Source organism: Magnolia sinica, chromosome 18 (genome assembly GCF_029962835.1).
Source record: "Magnolia sinica isolate HGM2019 chromosome 18, MsV1, whole genome shotgun sequence".
In the NCBI taxonomy this organism is placed as follows: domain Eukaryota; kingdom Viridiplantae; phylum Streptophyta; class Magnoliopsida; order Magnoliales; family Magnoliaceae; genus Magnolia; species Magnolia sinica.
In genome coordinates this window covers 68,239,270-68,264,618 of record NC_080590.1, presented here as the reverse complement: position 1 = coordinate 68,264,618, position 25,349 = coordinate 68,239,270, and the positions used below count along the sequence as shown (strand labels likewise).

General features: G+C 37.9%; 1 protein-coding gene across 4 annotated transcripts in view; it reads right to left on the bottom strand.

Moving 5' to 3' along the window:
• LOC131232829 (myosin-12-like) overlaps positions 1 to 12,843 on the bottom strand; it is a 38,237-nt gene extending 25,394 nt beyond the window's left edge. For 3 of the 4 annotated variants that reach the window (XM_058229315.1, XM_058229316.1, XM_058229317.1), the window contains exons 1-13: positions 12,344 to 12,843; positions 9,050 to 9,193; positions 8,442 to 8,587; positions 8,197 to 8,353; positions 7,715 to 7,773; positions 7,465 to 7,624; positions 5,065 to 5,214; positions 4,458 to 4,594; positions 4,229 to 4,375; positions 1,304 to 1,405; positions 1,147 to 1,204; positions 538 to 639; positions 409 to 446 (exon numbers count right to left, since the gene is read on the bottom strand). In XM_058229315.1, coding sequence (XP_058085298.1) covers positions 409 to 446; positions 538 to 639; positions 1,147 to 1,204; positions 1,304 to 1,405; positions 4,229 to 4,375; positions 4,458 to 4,594; positions 5,065 to 5,214; positions 7,465 to 7,624; positions 7,715 to 7,773; positions 8,197 to 8,353; positions 8,442 to 8,587; positions 9,050 to 9,193; positions 12,344 to 12,571 — 1,628 coding nt within the window. In that variant the 5' untranslated portion in view covers positions 12,572 to 12,843. The remainder of the gene's footprint in view (positions 1 to 408; positions 447 to 537; positions 640 to 1,146; positions 1,205 to 1,303; positions 1,406 to 4,228; positions 4,376 to 4,457; positions 4,595 to 5,064; positions 5,215 to 7,464; positions 7,625 to 7,714; positions 7,774 to 8,196; positions 8,354 to 8,441; positions 8,588 to 9,049; positions 9,194 to 12,343) is intronic. The other variant, XM_058229318.1, reaches the window with a different exon arrangement.
• Between the last annotated feature and the right edge of the window lie 12,506 nt (positions 12,844 to 25,349).

Below are 25,349 nucleotides of genomic sequence, written 5' to 3'. Positions count from 1 at the left end.
TTCATATATCATATGAATGGGTATTTATTGTCAGTTTACCATAGCGTGGTTGCCACAGAATTCAAATGTGCTTTCTATTCAGTTGTTCTTTGCCAGCATATCCATTTACAGATAGTGGTCTTTCTCATCATCACCGTCTTAGCCTTCCTCCCAATAATTTTGGGTCTTCTTTCAACCAAAAGAGATGGGTATATGTGCTAAAATCACCCACACACCCATATATGCATTGCACCATCTGCATGCATGCATGCTTGTGTGTAATGAATGAGCCCATGTATACAGTGGTTCATACTCATACAGAGACAATAGTTTTTAGTTAAATGAATAGTTAGTGTAATCCTACTTTGACACTGATGCTTATATTTGTCATGATATGTTTACATGATCAAAGGAAAGGTAAATTCATACCATGCTTCATCAAGCAATGCAATAATTCCTCCAGGTTTCTGCATGTACGTATGAACAAATACTGAGTAATGATACGTGTAATTATTGTATTAAGGAAGACATTCAAAATGAAAATACAAAAATCGTTACCTTTTCTATAAGGTCCAAAACATCTTGGTTATCTACAAACTCTACGTAACTCCAGTTGATCTCTTCTCTTGTATACTCCTCTTGCTCCATTTTAAAAACATGCTGTAGAGAATAAAGTAATCATATTTCAGTTTATTTCTTTTATAAAGAAAAGTAGATGCTCAGAAGCCCATGTAGTCTCAACCAGTGATATTTGCGTGAATACAATTGTGATTGGTCTTCTCAGCACATGCTCACAATGGGCACGTGTGCAAGATATGGGCTTCCTTTTAAGCGGGTTTCACTGTGAACATGCCTTTGTCAAAAGATCAGGACATTTTTGCTTATAACATTGGCCACACATTTTTACGATGAAGGTGGACATTTAAATACAAAATGAATAATAGTCCACATTCAACATACATGTGCCCCACCTGATGAACAGACTAGCTTTATATGTTAGCCAGAGCATGTTTACAGTAGGGCCTGCTTGATCAACAACCTAGATCTTTCATGCCCCCACAATGTGTTGAGAAGGCCATTCTTAATCATATTCATATGAATATCTTTGGCATTTCTCTTGTGCTTGTGGATCTATTCAACAGTACACATAATTTCCTTTTTGCTTACTTGATTGAAATGCTGTTGCAATTTCTCATTTGTTAGGTTGATACATAACTGCTCAAAACTGCCAGACGAATTAGTAAAGTATCAGATCATCTCAATGATTGTGATAATGATTAAAGTAGGCAAATTAATTCTCTTGAGAAGTTATCACGTCATTTACCTGTTGATTTTGAAGCTCTCAAAACCATAGATATCAAGCACTCCAATCAAGCTTGTTGCATTAGGATCCTGGCCGATTGAACTATTTATTTTATCCACAATCCTGTAATTATTAATTAAAATATTCATCTGTTACAAGCAGTGTTCGTAGTATCAGTGTCATTATACTTATTGTTGGCTGGAGATACAGATACGTGTATCGATATCGCCAGTACCCAGAAATGTATCGTTGACAGAGCGAAGCATTGTGTAAACATGGGGAGAATGGTGGAATTTCTTACTGAAACTTGAGGAAATGTTAAAATGCACATATTTGCATTTAGGAATCAAATAATTGCAGAAAAGACCGACACCTGAGTTTTCCTTTAATAGGGGCCTCAAAGTACGTAACAATGACTCAAGGAAACATGGGGAAAATGGTGAAATTTCTCAATGATACTTTAGCAAATGCTAAAATACACATATTTCATATTTAGGAATTGAATAATAGCAAAAAAAAAAGAAAAGAAAAAAGAGATGCACATAGATTGCATTTCCTTTTAATGGGGGTCTAAAAGCATGTATCGTTGACTCAGGAAAACATGGGGAAAATGGGAGATCCATCCATCCATTCCATGTATGCATCCACACACACACTCACATACAAACACACATGCATGATCTATCCATCCATCCAACCATCCGTGCATGCATACATGCAATGGCACATACATGTATGGACACATGCATGATCCATCCATCCAGCCATACATGCACACACACACACACATGCACACATCCATCCATCCAACCATCCATCCAACATCCATCTATCCATCCAACTATCAATCCATGCATACATACGTACATCCATGATCCATTCATCCATCTATTCATGCATACATATACACACTAGTGTTTTAAATAGCATGTAGCATATAGCGTGGCGTTTGGCCCTCTATAGCGTGTAGCGTAAGCTACACAATCCTTAATATTTTTAATTAAAATAATAGAATATATGATAAAATTTACAAAATGCATAATTTCTATGAGTTCTTGACTACGAATCTGGATCATCAACCACTTATTTCCATGCAAAATCCCTCTCTTTGCCTTTACACATCTCTATGTATGACTTCTTTTTTATTTATTGAAACATCACAAATTCATGATATAGACCACAATTTGGATGGTCCGGATTGATCTTAATGCTCTATCTACAATATGGACCACAATTTGGTTGGTCTGGATTAGTTTAATGTAGTGTCATGTGTCATAGGTATAAGTCATCACCATTTTAAAATAGGTGTTTAACTAACGTAGAAAAAACACTTGAAAAAAATGAGATTTCAGGTTGCTTACTCTATCCACGCTAAACACTACGCCACGCTACATGCAACGTAGCTTACGTTGCATACCCTGTAGCTTACACTACCAGGGAATTATGCTACATGCATACGCTACACACTATGCTACAATGCTACTGAAAACACACACATACATATATGCATTTCATCATACAACCATGCACCCATAAAAAATTGAAATGGATTTTTTTTTTTTTTTTTTTTTTAATAAATAGATTTTTGGCAATATTATCAATAATATCGCCGATAAATTGGCGATACAAGTGACATCTGGAATTTTATGCAGTGAAAAATATCGCGATACATTGGCGATATTAATACATTGGCTATACTTTGCAATATATCAATGATATGTCATCAATACTTGGAATTTCTGATACTACCGGTGTTATCGGTATCGTCAAGCTGGCATTACCGATAATATTATTGATACTAAGAATAATGGTAACAAGTACTTACACCAAAATTGTTCTTCTAAACTTTGTGTAGGATCGGTTTTAGATTTGGACCCAATTGATTTTATTGAAACAGGTTCAAAAGGCACTTGAAAGAACTAATTTCAATGACAGGGAAAAATAACATGTCTAATCTATTTATAAGAAAGTTAGATTATGGTTTTCAATCAGCATGATATTAGGATTTCGTACCTACCTCCAGTATAAGTACCATGGCATGCATGTGCAACATTCGGGCCATTCATTAGGTGGGAACCATTGGCCACTGCACAATGCATCGTAAATTAAAAATCAAATGCATCCATTTATCAGGACAACCAAGTATCTACGTTGAATCTCAACTGTTGGTGTATCCTTTTTAATTGTCCATTTTCTATAATGGCTGGGGTTGCCTGATTTTTGGGCCATGGAACATACATTGTGGGTCTTACATGATAAAGGGCTTGTATTTTGTACATTCGTGCCATATGGGATTTTGTGAGAGTGGAACTCAAATCCTACTGTCTTTAGGTCTGTTTGAATTGGTGTAATCCAAAAAGTAGATATGGAAAGGAAAATGTCATATCGGAGGAAATATGTGGAAAAGAATACTTAATAACTGATTTGTTTTAGCATTCATGATTTCCATAAAAATGTGTATAGGTCAATGGTAAAAAAATAAGAGGTCTTTCTTGAAAAACATGGAAATCTCCTTTTCCCATTTTTTTTTTTTTTTTTAAAATTATTTTTTTTAAATTTTAAATTAAGGAAATGGAAATCTACCTTTTTTTTTTAAAAAAAAAGGAAAACCGTGGAAATGGAAATCAGTTTGCATAGCTACTTTTGCTTTTGCAAATAGCAGAAAATGTCACATATGAGGAAAACGATTTCTTTTACATGGTAGAAAATAGGAGTCCACAAATCTAAACAAGCCCTTCCTAGCCTTCACATTTGTCATCAACAGATATTTGCATTTGATCATATTCACTTTCTAAGATATTCACAAGTTTACAAGAATAATTAAAATCGGGCTCAGCTGTAATTTCGAACTCCTAAACTGGGGAGTGGATTTTTCTGCTGACCCTGAGAATGGTAAAACATGAAAGTTAATTCATATGTGAGATTTAATTCATATGTAAATCTTACCAATCGAATAATCTGGAGTAGACAGTCTTTGCCAAGGCATCACGGTTTAACGCAGCTGAAGCAGGATCAAGAGGCTTTGTAATGTTACCATCAGGCGTAACAATGACGCGCTGACAAAGCGAGTCTTCAAGGGCCTTCTCATTGCACCTGATTTGAATAATTAGATTTGGTTACTAAGATTAGACTGTCATTTGAAGAATTCATCAGGCAATGGAGATCAGAGTCATACATGAGCAGCTCAGCAGCCGTCTGAAGATGGTAAACTGATTTATCATCCTTCAGTTTGGAGGAGTCAACTTCCTTCCCTTTAATGAAATCAATATTCCCAAGGTGAAGAATCGCAGCCACTACACGGAATATTGCATCCTACATATGGAAACTTGTTTGTTTAATCCTGATAGCTTGTTGATTAGATTATGACTACTAGATAACTTCTGGAATGATTCTTGCCAAGAAGATTGAAGAGGATCTCTACGGGACCTCTCCAAGGTGGCTCACACATGTGAGATCTGGGCCATGTGTTGGTTGGGCCCCATAATGAACATGCTCTGGCTGAAAATTAGGTCTGTCCATTCATAAGATGGCCCATGCATGTACGTTGAATATAGAGTAACAGTTTTTTTTTTTCCCTCTCTCTAACAATCCATTTGTTTCTCAATGTGTTCCTCTTCATGAGTTGAGTGCCTGATTCTTAGGCTATGCCATGTTAACATGAGCGCATCACTTGATGGATGGCCTAGTCTCTCACACATGTGGGATTTTGGCACCTGTGCCTTGAAGATCCTCTTCATAGTTCATTGATCTTCTCTCCAATTTTTTTTTCTAACATCTCTAACCTGTTCTTCCTGGTTGATCCCGACAATATCCATTGCATTTCTGGTCTCAATGTACTCCCTAGCATCATTCACATTTGCCACTTCATAACAGTTCGTTTGGTTGAGATAATGAAATGTTCTTGGGTCTGCCAACTTGTACTTCTTCACATCCTGAAAAGGATTAAAGGCTTTAATTATTAGTGGCAACACTAGCAATTAACTACATATGTCAACACAAGGTCTCATCATAGTTAGAAAACTCAAAAGGTTGACTTGACTTGTTGTCCAGCTGAATTGGGTCAACTCAAGGACTCGACCAAGTTTTACTTGGCTCTATTTGTAATTATTAAATTCAGAATATTTGGAGGAATAAAAAATATTTAGGATGGTTGTTAGTGGGTGAAATATAGAAAACCACCAAAATAAACAAGTTCATAGACCATGGTGTGCTGGTAATAGACTTCTGTTTTCTTAGCCAAGGTCATTAATTCAAAACTTAGGGGCTTCTTTTAACTTTTCTTAAAAAATAAAAAATAAGAATAAAAAAACAACTTGAGCAAGTGGGTGACTCAGTTCGATTCATCATAAGCATGTCAAGTCAATTCAGGATCGAGTCATTTATCGTGAATGACTCAGCTCAAAATCTCATCAACTTGGGTTGACTTTGCCGAGCTTGAACATGAGTAATCAAGTTGTTGAACTATGCTAAAGAAACCAAATAGTGTTTTTGGCTCATCCCAACAAGTGTATAGGTGGGGCCTACATTTTGGTCTTTCACTGTTCATCTGGTGGGCACATAATAGGTGGTTCACGCCAGTGTTCGAAGTGTCGGTATTGCTACAAGTTTTGCTAGCCGGGATATAGAAATAGTGTCGATATTGCCGATAATATTGCTGATAACCGGAAATGCGGGGAAATATGGGAAAACGGTGGAATTTTTCAATGAAACTTCATGAGATGCTAAAATACACATATTTGCATATTTAGGAAAAAAAATGCAAAAAGAATGCATACATAATAGGTTTCCATTTAATGGGGGCATAAAAGCATGCACTGCTATAAGAAATCAGTCCAACCATCTCATCCATCCCATTTATCCATCCAAACATCTATTGATATTTCAAAATATCGGTAGCACATGATATTTCCCAACAAATCGTTGACGACTGGAAAAGAAATGAAAGATTGAGGTCTCGATATCGCCATGTTGTGATAATGATAATATTGCGATATTATTGTTTACAAATTGAACACTGCATACAACCAGCCCACAAAAATTATAAAATGGGAATTTTTTGAGATACTAATTTTTGGCGATATCAATACATTGGCAATATTATCAAAATATCGTAGATACATTGGTGATACAAGTGACACTTGGAATTTACACAGTCAAAAATATTGGCGATACACGGTAGTATCAATGCATTGGCAATAAAAAGCGAGGAATCTACATGGTTGAAAATATTGATGACATCGATACATTAGCGATATTTACTGATATTTAGGTATACATCGCCGATACCTAGAATTTCTGATAATACTGGTGTTATCGGGAGTCATGCTCACCTGCGCACTTACGCATGTGCACACCTTTGCACACATGTCATGGGCGTCTAATCTGAACAGTCCATGTGATGTGGAATCCCATGATACCCCAAGGGACAAATTTTCACCATGATCTAAAATTCTGGTGAGCCATAGCAAAGAGAAATGCAAAGAAAGGGAGGAAACTGTTTTCATTTTTCATGGCCCACCAAAGTTTTGGATCAAAGTAAAAAAAATTAGGCCCAGGGGGTTTCATGAGGTGCTGCTTCACGTGGACCGTTCAGATTTTGGAGTCACATCATGTATGATGACTTCTCAAAAAAGTTCGCATGAGTACCGTACAAACTGGTGCGCAGCTGAGCATTCGGCATGTTATCGGTATTGATAGAGTGTTATCTGTGTTGCCGAGCTAGAGATACAGATAATATCAGGGATATTTCGATAATATCAGAGATAATTCAAACAGTGGTTCATGCCACAAAAATCTCTTATGTGGAATCAATCTTGATTGTCCATTTGGTGGCTGCAAATAGATGGTTGAATTAAATGTCTGCTATAACCAGAAAAAAAAAAGTCTGATCCGATTGTATGCATAAGGTCTTCAACAAGAGAGATTGTTGGGAATGTGCAGTTCAGGATGGAACCCACCAGATGAATGGTTTGGTCATCATGCAAATATTAGTTCACCTGTATGTGTGCTAGCCAAAAACAGTAGACATTGTCACTCAACGAACATTGTATATTTCCTCATATTAATTGCATTATGCATTTTATTAGAAAATTATGGTGGTACTCTGCTCGACAGTCTAGAATCAGAAAGATGAATATCATCAATGTTAATAGAAATTCTTGCTATCCAAACATGGTTACTACCTCTGGTGGTGCAGCACAAAGCATGTAGAAGCAATGGTAGTTCCTTTCTGGATCAGACACCTGGCAGACACGTGACCGTTCGAGAAGATATGTGCGAACTGCTGCCCCAGAAATCTTCCCATGTTTGTCAAATTGGATCTCGACGAATTTACCAAAGCGACTGGTCAACAAATACTTAGTAATGTAAGATTTCTTGAAATTCAAACATTGCCTGTAAAAGTGAATTTCTGTAGAAGATACATTTTCTCACCTTGAATTGTTGTTCTTCACTGTTTTTGCATTTCCAAATGCCTCTAAGACAGGGTTGGACTGAAGACATATGGAAGAAGCTACCAAATCAAAATGTTGAAAGCTTTGGTGTATGGTAGTTGATGAACATAAGCTATTGTGGAGTATCGACCTGCAATCCGATCTGCGGGAAACCATACGAGCATGTGCTGTGCACGCTGGATACAAGCCATTCATCTAGCTGGCCAGCTAGTGTGTAAATACCGTGGCCCAAAAATGAGGTAACTCGAATCAAGTGGGCCACACACATATTGAATATGGACCATTGCCTTTTCCGTTTAACAACCAATTTCTTTGAAAGACATATGTCCACATGATAAGTGGATCAGCATGAATTTAGTGGGGCCCACCTAATGAATGACTTAATTCTCGAACACGTTGTCACGTGTGCTTGTGGGTAATCTGCAGATAGTGCATGGGACATTAGACCTTGAATTATCTTACCTCCAGAACCTGTTGTTCTACTGTTCTTCCCTCCGTACCCGATCTTCCACCCATGAACGCAAGGTATCTCATGAGCATCTTTGTTGTCTCAGTTTTACCAGCCCCACTTTCTCCACTCACTAAGATGGATTGGCTTCCATGTTCATTTTTCATTGCCCTGCAACAGAGTAGCCGAAAATCACCTATGGGGAAAAATTCATGTGTAACTGGTGAAGATATGATTGCAATCTAAATTTCTGACTTACCTATAGCAAGTATCTGCAACGGCAAAAAGATGTGGACTAAGCTCTCCAAAGGGAGCTCCTTTGTACTGCTCCATCATATGGACGTCGTACAAATGGGGTAGCCTTCGAAATGGATTTACAGCTATTAGAATGTTCCCTGTGTAGGTCTGTTTATTTCAGAAACTGTCGTTAGATTTCAATTTTTTTACCTTGTGCATACAACAGTTTACTTTTAGCGGTGATAGGGCTACTCATGAGAGTAGCTATTCGGATCCCACTCCCTCCACTCATGCCAATATCATATCATCACATGCATGTGCAAGAGAGGTCATTCACAAGGTGGGTCCGACTGTGAACTTGTCCTAGCCCATAGTGGATCAGCGTACATGAGATGAAAGAACTGACCAACAGACCATATTCTATGAACATCTGTGGCCGAGCTGATGAGTGGATGTACCAATCTTTGGGCTAGGGCATGTTCACAATTCATGATGAATACCAACCTGGATTTGTCATACGTGTGCCACGTTGGCACATTTGTCATGAAGAAAACCCTCAATTTCATGCAAGAGAGTAGCCATGTGATTCTTCTTGTAACTACAGAATTCATGTGTGTGAAATAAACTCACGTATATCTCATTGAGAGCAAAGCGGGAGGCAAGATTCTGTAGGACTCCTGGTTCATGGAGATAAGCTAACTTGGTCATGTCATCAACCCCTGCCGGCGGCGCTTCGGTATCTTTTGGGTATATACTTGAAAGGTTAGCAACAACCTGATTTTTACAACAAAAGTTAGTTTCAGTTATGATGCCATATATATAGCAAAGTGATATTAAAGTACTTTCTTCATTATATTGGAGATCTAAAGAAATCTGCAAAACATCTATGTGAGTTTCAGGTTAGTAATACATTAAACAACATATGCACTCAACTAGCTTAATTTTGTGCAAGAGAATCTCAAATCCGAGAAAATAATGAGATTATTTATTGTGATACAATGACAGACAGATTACTCGACCACACTACAGCTTGCTAATTGACGGTGGCACTGAGAGATCCACAATTACGATTCCGATGCCTAAAAAGGCTAATGTAGTGTTTGGAAGTACCCACAACCTACTTTTGGTTGAATCTGTTGGTTGGAGTGACTTCGTCTCAAAATGAAACCCACCCAATATCATTTTCTTCCCTCTCATTTATGCCCAAAACAAATTTCTTTCCGTTTCAAGTACTACTTGAAACAAACAAAATACCAGTTGGGGGGAAGAGCATTCCGCCTGCCTCATTCATAATGTACTTACTCTACAGAATCTATTTTCAGATAGGAGCTGAACCAAATAACTTGGTTCAGCTATTTTTTAAAAGGTGAGGACTTTTCCTGAAGCAGGACAGATCAGTCATCAAACACCAATTGAAACCTTAGTTTAAAATTATATTTCAAGTAAAATTTCCAATTTTCTTCTTGAAATTCAGGTTGCTTGAAATATCAATAGAAATATATGTTGATGAGGTGCTGAAAGTAACAAGATGTTTTTTTGTTTTTTCATCAGAAAAACCTTGATAATCTGGCAGTGTGTGATGGATCGTATGCACACACTTAGAAATTACTTACAAATTGCGCATGTGGCATACTAGTAGACAAATTGAACCATCCTAATTTTGGTACCCAGTGTAGATGCATCATAAACCAAAAACCAGCTTATTTGATTATCTGACTATTGGATTAGGGGACATTTATTGGATGGTTAAAAAAAATCAATGGTCCTATTTCCACAAGTGTCCACAAATCAGAGGTTAGGATAATTCAACCAATCTGGTCTTGGGATCATGACTTGGTGAAAGTGAGATGCACAATCTAGTCTGTCTTATTTGAGTTGACAAATGTGGCTTACAATTTCTGAGTGTCTGCGTATCAAGCATCATATATAGCATGAGTATCAAATAACTCCTCTTTTTCCTTTTTCTTTTTTCTTTTTCTTTTTCTTTCCAATGTTATTGTAGGTGGTCGTTCTCCAACACAAAATAGAGAGCAAGAGGTGATGATTTAATTAAATCCTTTTTATCCTGATAAAGTAATGATATTTGGAGTAGCAATTGAATTTTAAATTTATGTGTTGCTTCCAAACTGTCTTATTTTCAGTAATAAAATGTTTAGTCACTCCAGATGCAGCTGAAAACAGAACATGTTGGATCGCTGGATCACGACGGGACACTGAGAAGCAATAAACTGAAAAAAAAAAAAAAAAGCATATGAGAAAATGCAGATTACGTAGTTTGTCAGTGTGTGTTATGATGTCCATGGGAGAAGATGATCAGGGACCTTTCAATCTGCAGAAAGTTTTCTAGCACCTTGCGCATGATCCTAAAGAATGCAGTTCATGCCAATTAGGGTAAGGTGTATTACACCAATCATGGTCCCATCCAATTAAGGCTGCATGTACAGTGGTCCTTGGGTCATGTAAAACAAAACCTGAGACCCATTTTACAAGTAAACATTCTAAGAAATTAGTTTCTGATTCCTGAAACATCTTATATCCCAAAATAGACATAACAACCAGTGTTTAGAATTCCAGTTTCAGTGACCCACTCGGTCAGTGGAAAAGTCTCATTGTTTCATCTAAAATGATACAACTCGGATGAGTCAGCCCAAAACTGGAATTTACACAACCCCTGTGAGACTTGTTCGATGCTGACAAGTCATGGGCTGTGTCCTGAGTTGGAACGATTCCCAAGGACTCATCTGACTCGGGTGGGGTTGTTACCATCTTTCTGAACCATGTGTAATCTGGTCTAGGTCTGATAGCGAGTATACTTGGTATCTGATGGAATTTTTAATGTCAAAATTCATCCACTTTTTCCACAAAGCAGAAAAATTTGAAGCTGAAGAGGGCTTGATGAATTGCATGATGAAATCTTACACCACAGCTTAGGTAGTCCATGTCTCATATATCATTGTTCTTTTTCATCTTCCCTGAAACTCAAAGGTAAGTGAATGACACAGCTAAACTGCTCACTGCTGTTCAGTTTACAATTTCTGATTATTTGCAACTTGAAGGCAAAAGCATCCCTCATCGATTATCTCCTGTTCTTATTAAAATTGTTAGTTGTTTAGCATATCAACTCTATTGTTTTTTGGTTTTGTAGGACTTAATTCTATCTTCATGTCTGACAGCCACTATCTGTTTTCAATGTCTGTATTCTGCTTGGTGCTGTAGTTTACTGATAACATGCCAACAGTCTCAATCGCCAGTTGTGATGTGATGATATTAATTAGTACACTTGAAAAAGAGTGTAAATGCATAAATACATCCTATGAGAGAGAGAGAGAGAGAGAGAGAGAGAGAGAGAGAGAGAGAGAGAGAGAGAGAGAGAGAGAGAGAGAGATGATTTTCTGAGAAGTTTCTGATCAGGATTGATTAGCTATCCCTTTACATAGAAACATAGAAAACAGATTAGGATTCTATTACTATTATTTCAAGCAAATATTCATCCTCCAGTTGCAAATTCTGCTTTCTTTACTTCGTTGCATATAAAGACAAACAGTTGTATTTTTTGAAAAGTTATAAACAGTAGCACTTGTTTGCTAAAGAATCTTGGATTAGAAAAAAGGAAAAAAAAAAAATAAATCTAATGCATTCAACATAAACAAATTCTAGTCGTTTCATTAATGACCCACAAAACAGATTTCAAATTCTTTTACTGTTTCAGGAAATATTCATCCACCAGATCTAGATTCCCATCACTCTTCTTTATCTCATAGAAAGCTATAAACAGTTGTCTTTGTTTCTAACAGAATCTTTAATAAGAAAATCAATACGATCAGATTCTAACCCTTCTGTTAAAGATCCGAATGAATCGATCCTCTAAGATAATACATCAAACAAAACCAAAATGATCGTCAATTAAAAAACAATAGCTCTTACTGTTTTCTCATTAGTTGTAATGATCGTGGCATCGTGGCCATGGATTTCAGTCACTTCCCCGTCGATCCACGCGACCTCCAGATCTTCCACCCACACATGCGAGCCAACGACGATATTAACTGGTGTTCCCTTGATTTTTGAAAATTCACAGATAAAGAAAACAAGAAGAAAAATATCAGTCAATGAAATGGAAAGTATGCAGACGGAAGGAGCAACGGAACTGACCATAATTCAGAATTTAGAAGACAAGGATGATCATCAGATTAAGAACTCCAAGAAAAAGGAGGAACGGATACTAGTGTTGTTGTGGAGGAAGAAGTGAATGAAGAGATTAATGGTTTTATGGGAAATGGAGGTGTGGAGATTGAATGAAGAGAAGGAAAAAAAGAAAGAATGGAAAAAACGAGAGAATGTAATGTAATACAATGGAAATGGAGGATTTGAAAAGTAGGGAGAGTATTGGAATTGAACCAAGGTGGGTAACTTAAAAGCAAAAGGCAGGCTGCCACCACCACACCTGCCAACCTTTCCCATGCCATGTAGGATGCTGATATGGCAACCCATGGCCCCCAGATTCTGGTCGGTAGCCGACGGCTGCTATCAATCAGCTTGCAGCTGTGGTGCTTAGATTCCTTTTCTATTACGGATGTATACCATACTGTATGCGTAAGCTTTTGGAAGGTAGGACGATTTTATTTTATTTTGTTTTTGTTTTTGTTTTTGTTATATATATATATATATATATATATATCTTTTACATGCAGCCCACTTGCCAACCTGGCACATGCATAGGACCTCTGATCGAGACTGTGGGGCCGAACTGTGATGTATGTGCCTTATATCCACGTCATTGGTTCATTTTAGGGCATGATGCAAAATAATAATAATAATAATAATAATAACAATAATTTAAGCACATCCAAATCTCAGGTAGACCACACCACTGGAAAAAAAAATGGTAATTGACCATTAAAAACTTCCTGTGGGCCAAAAAAGTTTTGGATCAAGCATATGTTTGTGTGGGTCCTTCATACATGTCTTTGTGACCTTATCAAACGGTTGGATGGCAAAGATACATTCCAGTGGCACCCAAGAAGTTTTTCATGATTGGTATTCAATCACCCCTAATTCCTTTGTGCAAGTCCACCTAAGATTTGGATCTGCTTCGGTTTTGGTATCATGCCCTAAAATGAGCTGTCAAAAAGGATGGACGGCATGGATGTAAGGCATATACATTACAGTGGGCCTCAGAGTCAGGGAACCACCGGAACCGGGGATCCACTGAAGCCGGACCCTCTTAGCTGTGCGGTGGGCCACACCTGGGACAAAAATGTCGACCATTGGCAAGTAAATTTATTTATTTATTTATTTTAAAAATTAACTATAACTGTTGATTTCGCACCTTTCAAAATAATAATAATAATAATGTTGCTTTCGTATGGGGTGGCCCACTCAAATCAGTGAAAGAACCGGCCTAATTTTTGAAGCAGGTCATATTCTCATTGGATCCCGCTTTATTCACGGCTCACTTCCCATGGACATGTCCGCCCTTGTGGGGCCCTCCATCCCCACTCTATGAGTAGACTGTTCTTCTTCTTCTTTTTTTTTTTTTTTTTTTTTTTTTGTTGTGGAGTGGGTCGTCTACATATATGGGTCCCACCTGATGGATGGTTTGAATGTCCCACGAGCATGCCATGTGGAGTTGGTGGTGCATCGTTGCATGTGGTAGAATCAAAGCTCCATATAAATAAATAACTGCCTCATACCCGTATAGAGAATCTTTGTCGGAGAATTACTGTCAGGATACGTTGTAGAATAACTGCTGAACGGTACTTACAATGACATAAATGCCCCCATCTACTCTTTTGATTCACAAGCGTGTATTTTGATACTCCGGTCCTGTATGGTGCTTGATACGCAGCCACTTAGATCTGATACACGTGGTGTATATTAACCCAAATTAAATCGGAAGTGGATTAGGTGCGCCCCAGCCTCACCCAAATATGGCGTGGCCCTTACCGTGAGTCCCACAATGATGTGTGTATATATATATATATATATATATGCCGTGAGGGAAACAGATTGGCTACTCCCCCTGACACCAGCCCCGTGGGTGGTGGTCGGTGCTCTGTGGGCCCCTCCATGATGTATGTGTTTCATTCATTCCGTTCATCCATTTTTAAAGATCATTTTAGGACTTTATGCTGAAAATAAGAGGGATATAAATCTTAGGTGGACCACACCACAGGAAAACAATAGTGATTGGATATCCATCATTTAAATCCTCCTAAGGCCCACTGTACTGTTTATCAGACATCCAATCTGTTTATTAGGTTATAAATACCCAGATGAAGGGAAAAAACAAATATCAGCTTCATCCAATACTTTTATGGCTCCCAAAAAGTTTTTAATGGTCTACGTTCATTCAACACTGTTTCCTGTAATGTGGTCCAATTGAGATTTGGATATAACTCATTTTTGTGTAATAATGTAAAATGATCTATAAAAATAGATGGATGGCATGGATGAAACACACGCATCATGTTGGGGCCCATAGAGCACTGAACACCATCCATTGGGTGGTGGCAGGGCATCAAGGGTGGGTCCCATAAAGGCCCACAATCATATATATATATATATATATATATATATATATATATATATATATATATATATGTCCACCTGCCCCATCCATTTTTCCATATCATTTTACAGCATGAGCCCATAACGGAAATAGATCCAAAATCTCAGGTGGATCATGCTTTAGTAAATAGTGGTGATTGACAGCTAAAAACTTTTTATAGACTACAAAAGTTTTGGATCAAGTTATATATATGGGAAAAGGTTTTATGCGGTCGAGCTCATGTGAACTTCCCATGAGGTCGAGCAGTGTGGGCCCCATCATAATGTGTGTCAAACATCAACATGGTGCATTTGATAGGTCCCCTTTAAATTATAGGAAATCCCAAAAATCAGCCATATAGGGAACTCAGGTGGGCCATACCATCTAAAATCATGTGAAGACATGCCTAAAACATATAAAAGCACTTGGTGGGGCCCACCTGAAATTTGGATGCGTCTGAAACTTGGTCTGACCCCTCATCCAAGTGGGACACACATAATGGATGGGCTGGATTTGTGAACCACATCTCGGTGGGCCCAACAAATGATTATGAATGTTTTAATGGAAGGGTAGCCCCTCTCAACTTTTGCATGTGGTGTGGCCCACAAAAGTCAAGGATTGACTTGAATTTTAAGCCCTAGGCCCACAATGGAATGATGCATCTAACTAATGGTGTTGATGTTCAACATACATCATGGTAGGGTCCACACAACTTGACCTCATGGGAAGTTCCTCCATAAAACCTTTTCCACACACACACCAGTTTTGAACTTTTTTGAGAACTCATCATACATGATGTGAATCTAAAATCTGAATGGTCCATGTGACCCCCCCCCCCTTGGGGCCCAATTTTTAGTTTGATCCAAAACTTTGGTGGGCCATGAAAAATGAAAACAGTTTCCTCCCTTGATTTGCATTTCTCTTTACTATGGACCACTAGAATTTTAGATCATGGTGAAAATTTATCCCTTAGGGTTTCATGGGATTCCGCATCACATGGACCATTCGGATTAGACACCCATGACACGTGTGCAAAGGTGCGCAGGTATGTATATATATGGAAAAGGTTTTATATGGTCGAGCTCATGGGAACTCCCCATGAGGTTGAGCTGTGTGGGCCCCACCATGATGTATGTTGAACATCTACCCCATCAGTCAAACGCACCATTCTATAATGGGCCTAGGGCTTAAAAATCAAGTCAATCCGTAACTTGTGTGGGCCACACCATATACAAAAGTTGAGAGGGGTTATCCTCCATTAAAACATTCATAATCATTTTTTGGGCCCACCAAGATGTGGTTCACAAATCCAGCCCATCCATTATGTGTGTCCCACTTGGATGAGGGATCAATTTAAGTTTTAGACGCATCCAAATTTCAGGTGGGCCCCACCAAGTGCTTTTATATGTTTTAGGCATGTCTTCACATGATTTTAGATGGTATGGCCCACTTGAGTTCCGTATACGACTGATTTTTGGGCTATCCCATAATTTAAAGGGGACCCATCAAATGCACGGTGTTGATATTCAACACGCATCACGGTGGGGCCCACACAGCTTGACCTCATGGGAAGTTCCCATGAGCTCGACCGCATAGAACCTTTTCCCATTATATATATATATATATATATATATATATATATATATATATATATATATATATATATATATATATATATATATATATTGGCGCCCTTGGAAGTTTTTAATGGTGGGGTGTTCAATCACCACTTCTTCTTATAGCATGGTCCACTTGAGATTTTAATTTGATTCATTTTTATTTTCAGGATCATGCCCTAAAATGATCGACAAAATGGATGGATGGCATGAATATAGAATACATAAATCAAGGCCAGCCTCAATGCAAGTGACACCTAATGGGTCTAAGTTAAACCTACCAAATTATGTTTGTATAAAAATCTAGTTGGTTTTTTCCCATACAAATCCAACAATTTGTCATTTGGATTACTTGTGTAACTTCTTAGGTGCGCACCTTTGCACACGTGCCGTGGGCACAAAATCCGAATTGGCCATGTAATGCAGCACAACATGAAATCTCCACGGCTAACTCTCAACCTGATTCAAAACTCTTGTGAGGCACATCAAAGAGAGAGGCAAATCAAGGTAGGAAATTATTTCCTTTTTCCATGGCTCAATAAAGTTTTGGATCATGGTAAAAGTTAGGGCTGGGAGGTTTTATGGGGTGTTGCATCCGTGGATCGTTTAGTGCTCATATCACGTCAAATGAGTTCTAAAAAGTTCTCACGAGAACTAGTGCAAACTGGTGTGTAGGTGAGCATTTAAAGCGCGTGCACACACACACACATAGAGAGAGAGAGAGAGAGAGAGAGAGAGAGAGAGAGAGAGAGAGAGAAATGCTCACACACAACTAATTGGACCATTCAAATCAATCTAACTAGCTATGCATTAAATTATTAATTTATAGAAATATTTTTTTATTATTATCTACATTAATGCTCACTTGACATCAAGTATTACATGGGTATGTTGGTAACACATGTCAAAGATCTAACTCGTTTATCAAATATGGCCCACTAATTAAATTTTATTTGTCAAAAATTAATAAATGGACTTCATTGTTGAATCCACACATGTAAGTTGAAACTAAATTATTGGAATAGGTTTCTCATAACCCACTTTTATTGTATAGAAAATATTATGTAGTATATATATATATATTTGTAACTTTCATATGCATACAAGGAACTCTACTCAATTAACCGATCAGATTTCTTAGGCATGTGATACATTATTTGGACCCATCACACTGGACACCTTTGTCTATCTCACTTTCTTTGGAAACAAACCTCTTCCTCCTCCTTAATGCTCTCTCCCTATGTGTCTTTGGAAAATGACGTCAATTGCCTGCTACCCTTCCGTAGCTTTGTGCCATAGGAAGTTAGTGGGCCCACTATAATGTTTGTCATAAATCTACCCCATTCATCAGTTTTTTTTTTTTTTTTTTTTTTTTTTTTTTTTTTTCATAATAGGACATGGGGCCAAAAGTGAGACAGATCCAAAACTCTAGTAGCCACACAATAGAAAAGACGGTAGATTAAACATCCATTGTTGAAACATTTGTGGGGCCACCAAAGTTTTGGAAAATATTTTTGTATTTTCAATTCATAAAATAGGAATGACCTTATGAACAGTATGGATGGCATATAAATAACATGATGGACCCATAGAGGTTTCAATTATAGGCATTTCTCTAACAACTTTTTCTTATCGCAGAACCCACATGAGCGGTGGATTTGCCTTATATTGTTTGCCCCTGTACTACTACGATCTGGGATTTGCCTTATAATTTTTGCCCCTGTACTACTACGATCTGGTACAACAGATGACAAGGTAAATTTCTCACAAACATTAATGTAGACTTTGAGTACATGGTACTCTTCCAGCGTGTTTTCAAAGGATGTGGATTGCATCCTACCCCCATCTTCTCTAGCCATGAATGTGCAGTTCTATGGGTGGGCCCACCATGATGTATCTGTTTATCCACGCCATCCATCCCTTCTCTCAGTTCATTTTAAGGTATGTGCACGAAAAATGAAGCAGATCCAATGGTCAAGTATACCACACCAAAGATGACTATTGCATTTAATGCAACCCCGTCTTAATATTTGGTGTGGTCCACTTGAGAATTGGATCTACCTCATTTTTGTGCACATAAATTAAAATGATCTGAGAGAAGGGATGAATGGCATGGATAAACAGATTTTTCTAAGCGGAGTTGATTAGATGTTACCTTGACGATGAGCCCACCTTAATGAACATGTTATACATCCACCTTGTCCATCAATTTTTATTGATCATTTTTTAAAAGAAGAGCTAGCGATATCCTAGAAGGTGGGTGAATAGGACAATGCCAAATAATCGAAATAAAAACGGAATATATAAAGAATACGAAATCTCAATCACCTAAGTATTGAAACCTTGATTCCAAATAATTCGTAGGAAAACCTTCATGAAAATATTAGGCATGATAACCTTATTTTACAAATGTCTTTAAAATCAATCTTTCAAACTAGCAAGAGAATACAAAATAATTATAGCATTGACTACAAAAATGAAATAAATAACATCTACCACCAAAAGGAAATAAACATTCACCACAAGGCACAAAGGAATTATAGTGGTTCGGTGCTTAAAACAACCATACCTACTCCACTCAGCTTTCATTCTAACAAGGTTTTTACAGGTTTACCTTAATAACCTTATACATTTCTTTGTGATTTTCAGGGGCTCACCACAATAAAACCCCTTTTATGATTTTGACGGACTATCACAAACAAAAACCCACTTTTTTGATTTTCACGGGCTATCACAAATCAACCACTGAGATTTTCACAGGCTATCTCAGAAAAACCAAAATGAAATAAAGCAGTAAATAACTTATCTTCAAATGTCGATTGGAAGATGCAGTAGAAGCTTGTAATAGAAGAACTTCTTTCTTGTATGTGGAGGAGGCAGTATTCACTCAAATAGAAAGAGGATAGGGTTCTATAGTATTTTAAAAATGAACAACCCAGATGCTACTTGATTCAATTCTCTTATATCTCAAAAGGAGTATAAAATACTCTTTAGAATAAGATTGAAATGATCTTAAGAAAGGAAATTAAATAAGCTAAAAATAAATTATAAATACCACATGAATAGCTAGCCAAGAACTTGAGCTTTTTTCTCATTTGCAGAAAGTTTAGAGTGATTTTTCGTTGTAGTTTAGAATGAGAGAATGCCTCTATTTATAGCAAAAAATGTTGGAAATTCGGCTAGCCTAAGAATAACTTCGGTTGGCCGGATTCCACCAGATTCGATCTAACAACTATCGGATTGCATGGGATAAGATTTATCCAAAATTCAGTTGGCTCGAGGTGAAAGTTGGCTGGCCGAATTCTAAATAAATTCATTGCAGGAATTTGACCCGAACTTCACTCGGGTTGGCCGAATTTCAAGTTTAGGCTAGACGAATCAAAAGTTAGGTCAGTCGAATTTTTTTTTTTTTAAAAGAAGATATTTTGCTCGAACTTGAAGTTAAGTTAGTCAAGGAAGCTAGGCTAGCCGAACTTCAGAGTAAAAACACTATTAAAAATCCAAAATCAATTTTCATTTTGAAAGTACCTAACCTAAGGTCTTTCTAGAGTTATATCACCTGTGTTTTAGCAAATACATGGGATAACTTGTCTTGAACTTGTCTTGAACTTTGACTTGAACTTGTCTTGCAATCGGTTGACGACTGCTTGAGATGATATGCTAATCTAAGCTAATTATAAGTCGATCTTGAGTTGATCTTCAGACATGTAAAATAGTTGTGATTCTAAACTTGTGATCTGACTTGTAACACTTTTGTCCTCCGAAATTTGACAATCAATGTGTGCTAAACATATAAGCACTTATAATCTCCCCCTTCGTCAATTTCGTGACAAAACACACAACATAGACAATACATTCATACATACTCATAATCACAATCACTCCACAAGATTCATTCACAAGATTCAACAATATTAAAGCTACCCTGTGTAGATTTAATAATCATCCTTGTAATCCTCGTAACCAACTTTGTTTAACTAATGCTACGTCAATCAGCGGCATATAGCTAGCTAAAGCATGTATATAGCTACCCCTGAGAAATACACATATACTATGCACAAAATATGTAGCACACTAATTCCATAATAATTCCACAGGAAGAACAAATCATATGATACATCAATAAGCATATTTGTCAAAGCAGGGTAAAATCGAAATTAGGAATATCAGGAAAGATGTAACATTAAAATGAAGGACATTGTATAGGACAATGTATATGAAATATCCAAACATCTAAAATAAAACATCAAGATAAATAATACGGTATAGGATATAAACTATCCATACAAGCCATGAAAATATCCAAGCAAACCATCAGAATATTGTTTAGTACAGATTCAAGCAAATAAAATAAATAGATCTAGTTCACTCCGACTCTAATGAGGATGGTGTAGGTATCAAAGGATCATTAATCCTCAAACTCGGATTGAATTAATGGAAGTACTTTTTCATGTACTTCATAGTAAATTTTTGAGTTTGGGATAATGATTCCTGGGATACTTATAGAGCGTCAACTTTTTCTTCTAATGTAGATAACTTCTCATCAAATTGAGAAGGGTGATAGTCAGAGTTAATGGGTTCTTCTGAACCTTCTAGATCATTAAAGATATCATCCATGTTGATGTCAGCCTCTTGAGGTTCTTCCTAATTTTCTCTTTATTCCGGTAGGGGAGTGAGGTTCATCATATTCAAATTCGAATTATTGAAGAGGAGTTTGGATTCCGGCACTTCAAATGAAGGAATTTGGACATTATAGTGAAATGCAAGACAAGACATAAGATATCCAAGTGGAATCAACCCATGCTTAGGATGCACACGGAATTGAATAATGACATAACAGATCAAGGAAAATAAATAGATATGCATACTTGTTTCGACCAGAAACAAAAAGTACTTGATTTGTGAGAATTTCTTATTTAATATCGATGAAGATGAAACAAAGAGAATATTCATCAATTTCATTTATTATGAGTTCATTAATATCTTCTTAGTCCTTTGATTCCAGAAAATACATAAGTCAAATATAATTAAAATGTAAATTTTGGCAACATTCCGGTGCGTTTTCATCAAATCTCCAGCGGAGATGAGTTGTGCGGATTTCTCATGCTAGGATCCCTTAGAAATATCTGAAATAGCCTGGTCGTCTATCAGAAATTTCAGCATAATGACTGCTCTCAAAGATTACCCATGCAACTCATAAAGGAGTCGCGCGGCGCGGCCCTGCGCAACTCGCTATGAGTAGCGTAGCCCTCCTTTCTTCTCTCTATCTTCAATACTTGTCAAAGGGACTGACCTCCTAAAACATCTCATCTGTCAAATGAGGGGGTATTTATAGGCATCCGCACGTGTGAGCCCTCGACTCCTGTGCCATGGGCCCCACTTCGTATCACTAAATCCTCCTTCTCTGATGAAACTTGTGCGCCCCAGCGCAACTTAGGTGAGTTGTGCAGACTCGCGCAACTTGGGTTCGGCGCAACTTGTACTACTTTCCCTCTCCTTTTCATGCCTTTCTCTAACTCTCTCTCTAATCAATTTTGGTACCCCAACAGATGCCCCCTTGATCCAAAATTTGATTTTTATGAATCAATTTGAAGGATCAAACTTGCCATGGAGAACCTGAGTTGCGTGGCTTCGCGTAACTCTCTAGCGATGCCTTGAGCCTATAAATAATGGTCCACTCAACTGTTCCTCACTTTAAAATTTGATCATCCAACTAAACCCATCTTGCGCGCAAGCTATCCGCGCTACTTGCGCGCGCAACTCATTCGCCCTTGGTGCGATAAATTTCTGTCTCGAAACTCTGCCAAAATTTCTCTAACTTTTCTCTTCCTTGTCACCATGAATCCTTCAAAGGCTTCGTCCTTGAGAAAAAGGAATTCTTTGATTTCTTTCGCACGTGAACAATTCCCTCGTCACGTTTGGAATTGTATGGAGATTAATGAAAAACTACTGGAATTCCACCACCCTTACTCGGATAAAATCATCTCTTATCCCGTGAATCTTCAACGACATTGGTCATTCCCTCATAGCGAACCTTCCACCCACCAAAGCCACTTTGTCTTTATAGTTAATTGGATCATGAGAGAACCCCGAATCCTAGAAGGCCGCATAGAAGGAAAGGATTTGCATCAGAGAGCTGGTATGATATACAAAATGCGTTTTCTACGCCCTTACCATGATTCTCATAAGCCTTTTCCAACTCATTTCTTCGAGACTGCTCGTCAATATTTCTTTGTCAATCGTGTCCCCTGGAGGACAGATGACTTCATAGTCGAGGGTCTCCTATCTCCTCGAGATTTCTATAGTGCCTGGGCCCACGTTGTTGCTTAAAAACATACGGTCATTTTGGAATGAATTAATCTTTGTGATGCCATCGTGGCTACATTAGAGAATTTCTATGGAAACACAGCTATCTTTAGAGGCTTTCTTAACTTTTGGTCCCCCATAACCAACTCATTCCATCTTCCTCTGGGTGAGATGAGTATTACCATATGGGACCTTTGTTGTATAGCAAGTCTTCCCATCATGGGTAATATCCTTGATATTGATATCCCTTCGAATGAAGAATTGTCTCGTGCTTCTGCAGAAGACAGTAAATCCAGGATTTCGAAGACTACTCTGGAACTTTTCAGTGAGTTGGTTAACTTTTCCCTTCCTGAACACATCACTCCTCTTGAATGGTTGGCTCATTTCTCTCACAAACTACGATACACTTCTCTTCTCTTAATCTTTTCTCTTCAAATCTTCATCTTTCTTCTGAAATAACCTTGTTATTTTATCTTGACAGCTTTACAGGCTATAATCATCAGAATCTTAAAACCATCGATGAGAATATTACAAACACTACCGAATACAGTCACTCTTGTGAATTAGCTGCCTTCCTAGCTTATTGGTTAAGCTTGGTAAATATTCCTTGGTTCGGAACAAGTCATTAGACCATCCCTTTTTGTAGCTGCTAGCGCTATGGCTGAGGGTTAAAAGCATTAATTAGCTCCTTCAGTTCTGTGTTCCTTATATCGTGCTTTCAGTGATATAATTTCTGAGCCCATAGATTTATCACTCCAACCTTTCTCAGTCTATGCTCCTTGGACTTTTGATGACCCACCGGAAGCATATTCACATCCTTATCGGCTCCCTCTTTAACACTACCAACTGAGGAAGATGGTTGAAAGATCAAACGATTGGGTTACTTGTAAAATAGAAGACGGCGATCCTGTTGACTTTCATCATTTTCCTTTCACTATTCATTCAAAAGGCGTAGAAGCTGTTGATAATGACTCTATTTCTCATGGTGAGCACTCATTCCTTGTTTCCATCAGATCTAATACTCTTCCCTTAAGAGAAGGCATCATGTTTTGGCGTGAACCCTATTATCTAAACAGATTTGCCCGTCAGTTCAGGTTTGGCCAAACTGTGCTGGTGACTTGTGATATCATTACCAGATCTATGAGGAACTGTGGCACCGGGCCGTATAATTGGGCTTTGATATGGAGACAACTCTTGAGTGTTAACACTGGATCTTGTTTTATACTCTCAGGCCAAGGATACCCAGTCCACTCTTTCTATCCCTGGATGCGTTGGTGGGTCCTCCAATACTATTTGGTGCGCAGATATCATTCAGTTGACCATGCCATATTCATTCCTCCACCTCGACTAAGGAGTTATCAAGAAGACCAAGGCATCGGTTATTCTAGGGAGACTAACCACTCCCCCTGTTCTGGTCAATTCTGTGCAACGATTTCCTCGGAACACACTTCTTATGAAGCACAATTTGTTGATACTCTTGAATGTTGGATAGCTTTTGGAGTATCTCTGCACAGTACCCATGAATCTCCAAAATTTTCAGAAGAAGATGATAATTCTGTACAATTTCACCCTCCTCCTCCTTTGCAAATTATGAAGGACATTATTCCTGAAGCATCAAGAAGACAAGAGAAAAACAGGCACCGTCGTTCTCTTCAAAAGAACAAGTATATCATCATTGAATGCTTGTCCTCTTTGGAATAGAACAATAGTAAATACATATCGGTCAATTTTAATAGGAGTACATTTTAAACAGGAAATATAACTCTCTCCTTTATTTATTTATTATTTATTATTTATTTTTTATACTTCATATGAAACTTATCTATCTTAATGTTATATCTTCATGTGGCATGTATTTATCTTATCATTGCGTCATTTTTGAACTTGAGCAATTCTCATAGGTATGTTTGATAGACATGTGGAGCTTGAGTGATAAGTTATAATATTGGTTAGAATAACATTGTCTAGATGATATTCAGAATGGGCAGGACTAATTTTCAATTCTAGTTAGTTGCACGCACAGTTTAGACTCATAAGTAGTTGGAGCAACCACAGTTTAAACTCATAAGTAGTTGGAGTTGATCTTACGTGAATGGCCGTTGTAACTCTCTAGAGTTCGTGGGGCTTATCACGGCCAGAGAGTTCACAAACCGTGATCCATCAGAGGGGCCTAGTGAAGCTACTAGGGTCGTGGACTCGATAGGATTTACGAAAGGGTTGGCCATAGTAACTCTCTAGAGTTCACGGGGTGCGCAAGGCTACCGTCGAGGTACCATATCCAAGGCTGCCAGTCCATCAGTGGAGGGTCTCCTGCTTCAGAGACTTGCTCCCATGTGTTACTACTGAAATCAAACCAGCGATCTGGCGAGTCATCCTACAGAAACTCACTTTTCCTTCGCCTGCAAGGTCAAACCCATTCACAAGGGGCACTCTCCGGCCATCCTCATGACGCTACCTGAAA